General features: G+C 44.8%; 1 protein-coding gene across 1 annotated transcript in view; it reads right to left on the reverse strand.

Moving 5' to 3' along the window:
- Positions 1–313: 313 nt before the first annotated feature.
- Positions 314–3,444, reverse strand: part of LOC114476638 (melanopsin-A-like) — a 9,390-nt gene continuing 6,259 nt past the window's right edge. Inside the window, exons 5-12 of the mRNA XM_028468439.1 lie at positions 3,336–3,444; positions 3,015–3,218; positions 2,758–2,929; positions 2,252–2,410; positions 2,041–2,148; positions 962–1,136; positions 720–869; positions 314–562 (exon numbers count right to left, since the gene is read on the reverse strand). The exon at positions 3,336–3,444 is cut by the window's right edge and continues 25 nt beyond it. Coding sequence (XP_028324240.1) covers positions 398–562; positions 720–869; positions 962–1,136; positions 2,041–2,148; positions 2,252–2,410; positions 2,758–2,929; positions 3,015–3,218; positions 3,336–3,444 — 1,242 coding nt within the window. The 3' untranslated portion in view covers positions 314–397. The remainder of the gene's footprint in view (positions 563–719; positions 870–961; positions 1,137–2,040; positions 2,149–2,251; positions 2,411–2,757; positions 2,930–3,014; positions 3,219–3,335) is intronic.

The raw sequence follows: 3,444 nt of genomic DNA on the forward strand, positions 1-3,444 counted from the left end.
CACCCACCGACTTTGCACTTAACGTCTGAAGTGTTCTTCCAACGCCGTCCTCCACAGACTAGGATAATAATAGAGACCACACGCATGAACAAAAACATATCCCGTCTATATATGAAGTTAGTCTGCCCTCTGCTGGACTTCCTGTGTACTGCAATACTACACAAAGGAAAAGTGGGGCTGACATAACAGAACACACACACACACACTTTTAAGTTAAAAAAAAAAAAATGTTTATTTTTACCAAATAAAACACATTTATGGAACATTTGGAGATAAATATTACATAAATAAACAGAACAGAAAACATGGGGAACAGAATGACCAAAACATCACAAATATCATCATTAGCTCTGAGATAAATAATTAATATTAATATTATATTATATTTATATTATACCTATGAGGAAGGCCCCGCCCCTGCGTTGTTATAGGGCGCTTTGGGCCGGGTCCGTGAGCTGTTTTGTTCCACAGGGAGGAAGGGGCTGGTCTCCGTGGTTACCACAATGCTCGGGATTCGCACAATGGAGCTTCTGGTCACATGACCATCAGTGAAGTCAGTGCTCTGTGAGAAACAAACAAATTAATTAACGAGTCGTTCTCAAAGTCTCTGGTTTTACTCTCATTTGTGACTCTGCTGCGTTCATTGAACATAGAGACGTCTACGTACGTCTGTAGAGAACAAAGACTCACTGACTCACTGACTCACTGACTCGTCTCACCCTCTCAAAGATTCCTGAGTCTCGACTCCTCATCTTGATGCTGGACGTAGGTTTGAATCCCAGCTCCGTGTCCCTGAGGTCATGTGACACTTGACGACTCGCGGCTCGTGAGCTGGAGCTGCTGAGGTCAGCCTCAGTGTCAGTCAGTCCCTGAACACACACACACACACACACACACACGCAGACACACACACGTCTCAAACCTCAGCCCACATGACCCCGTGTGACTGCTGGGAGCTCACCGATTCGCTGTCAGAGGCAGAGGAGAGGCGGGACTTCTTAAAGCTGAGGTCAGAGGTCTGACTGGTGACGGTGGAACGACGTGTGGAGATGAAGCTGCTGCTGGTAGAACGGAGCTCACCAGGACGCACGCACAGCAGCATGCCTAGGCACGGAACGTACCTCACTAGAGTCAGCCTGAGGAGAGGTAATGAGTCAGTGAATTAATGAGTCAGTGAGTTAGTGAGTCAGTGAGTTAATGAGTCAGTGAGTTAGTGAGTCAGTGAGTTAATGAGTCAGTGAGTTAATGAGTCAGTGAGTTAATGAGTCAGTGAGTTAATGAGTTAGTGAGTTAATGAGTTAATGAGTCAGTGAGTTAATGAGTCAGTGAGTTAATGAGTTAGTGAGTCAGTGAGTTAGTGAGTCAGTGAGTTAATGAGTCAGTGAGTTAATGAGTCAGTGAGTTAATGAGTTAATGAGTCAGTGAGTTAATGAGTCAGTGAGTTAATGAGTCAGTGAGTTAATGAGTCAGTGAGTTAATGAGTTAATGAGTCAGTGAGTTAATGAGTCAGTGAGTTAATGAGTTAATGAGTCAGTGAGTTAATGAGTTAATGAGTCAGTGAGTTAATGAGTCAGTGAGTTAATGAGTCAGTGAGTTAGTGAGTCAGTGAGTTAATGAGTCAGTGAGTTAGTGAGTCAGTGAATCAGTGAGTCAGTGAGTTAGTGAGTTAGTGAGTCAGTGAGTTAGTGAGTCAGTGAGTTAGTGAGTCAGTGAGTTAGTGAGTCAGTGAGTCAGTGAGTCAGTGAGTTAGTGAGTCAGTGAGTTAATGAGTTAGTGAGTTAGTGAGTCAGTGAGTCAGTAAGTTAATGAGTTAGTGAGTTAATGAGTCAGCGAGTTAATGAGTCAGCGAGTTAGTGAGTCAGTGAGTTAGTGAGTAAGTGAGTTAGTGAGTCAGTGAGTTAATGAGTCAGTGAGTTAGTGAGTCAGTGAGTTAGTGAGTCAGTGAGTCAGTGAGTCAGTGAGTTAATGAGTTAGTGAGTTAGTGAGTTTGTATAAGGAGAATTCTTAGTTCTTAAGTCAGAGACACAGTGAGTCAGCTACCTGTACTTGGGGTGTGTGATGGCGTAGATGATGGGGTTGTGAATGGCTGAAGCTTTGGCGATAACAGCAGGAACTGAGTTCATGTACGGAGTCAACATGTCTGCATATCTACATCAAAGGAACATCAAAGGAACATCTCAGTGTTGTTTATCGTTAGAAGCTGGTAGTTAGTTACTAACTGGTGTAACTAACTAGTTGTGTGTGTTCGTACCCAGCGAAGGCGGTGAGGGCCACGGCTGAGTACGGAGACCATGAGAACACGTAGAGCAGGATGATGATCAGAGCGATCTTGGCCATTTTCCACTCATTCTGCAGACGCTGGAAGCTCCTCAGAGAGTCCCGCCCACCACCGCTGATCTTACTCACCGCCCTGTAATAATAATAATAATAATAATAATACATTTTATTTGTAATGCACTTTATATTTGATACCAAACCTCAAAGTGCTACAAGATTAAAACAATGCAACACAACATATATTAAAAGACAGGACTAAAAAAAGGCATTAACTGTTAAAATCAGCTTGTGTAAAAAGGTGAGTTTTAAGTCTTAAAAGCAGGGCCCTGAGGTGGTCTAGCAGGGTGTTCCACAGGCGGGGGCAGTGGCCTCAAAGGCCCTGTTGCCCATTGTTTTGACCCGTGTTCTGGGCGTGACCAGACGTAAACAGCTGGATGGTAAGTAGTGGTTAGCGCTCAGCGCTAGGAGGTTCTAACTCACTGGTTGGTGGCTCTGATGGCTCTGAAGATGAAGATGTAGCAGAAGATGATGATGAAGAGCGGCAGAAAGAAGACAAAGATGAAGAGCAGCATGGTGTATGCTCGCACCGACGGAGTGAAGGTCATGTAGTCCCACGAACAGGAAGTTAGGAGACCCTCAGGAACGTACGCACCTGGAGAGAGGGGGCGGGGCTAGTCAGCATGTTTGTTAAGGGGTTGCCAGTTAATGCCAATGTGCTAATGCTAACATCCACTCACTCCAGCCGAAGAACGGCGGCAGGCTCCAGCCTAGCGAGTAGATCCACGCCGCCACCAGGACCAGCAGGGCTCGTTTCCGTGACAACACACCAATGGAGGTCAAAGGTCGCGTGATGACAAAATAACGATCGACAGCGATGATGGTCAGAGTGATCATAGAACAGATACCGAAGAGAGCGCCGCAGAACGCGTACAACTCACACGCTGTAGGTGGAGAGAGAAGAAGCAGCTAACAAACCAAATAACTAACTAGCTAACTAGTGTTAGCTTGTTAGTTAGTTAATTCATTTTTGTTAGTTAGTTAGTTAGTTAGTGATGTACCTCTCTCTCCAAATATCCACCTCCTGTTGATGCTGCTGATGAAGAACACAGGACTCTGAGTGACGCACATCAGTAGATCAGTGAGAGCCAGGTTTATGATGAACATGTT

The sequence above is a fragment of the Gouania willdenowi genome, chromosome 15 (assembly GCF_900634775.1).
Source record: "Gouania willdenowi chromosome 15, fGouWil2.1, whole genome shotgun sequence".
Taxonomy (NCBI): Eukaryota; Metazoa; Chordata; class Actinopteri; order Blenniiformes; family Gobiesocidae; genus Gouania; species Gouania willdenowi.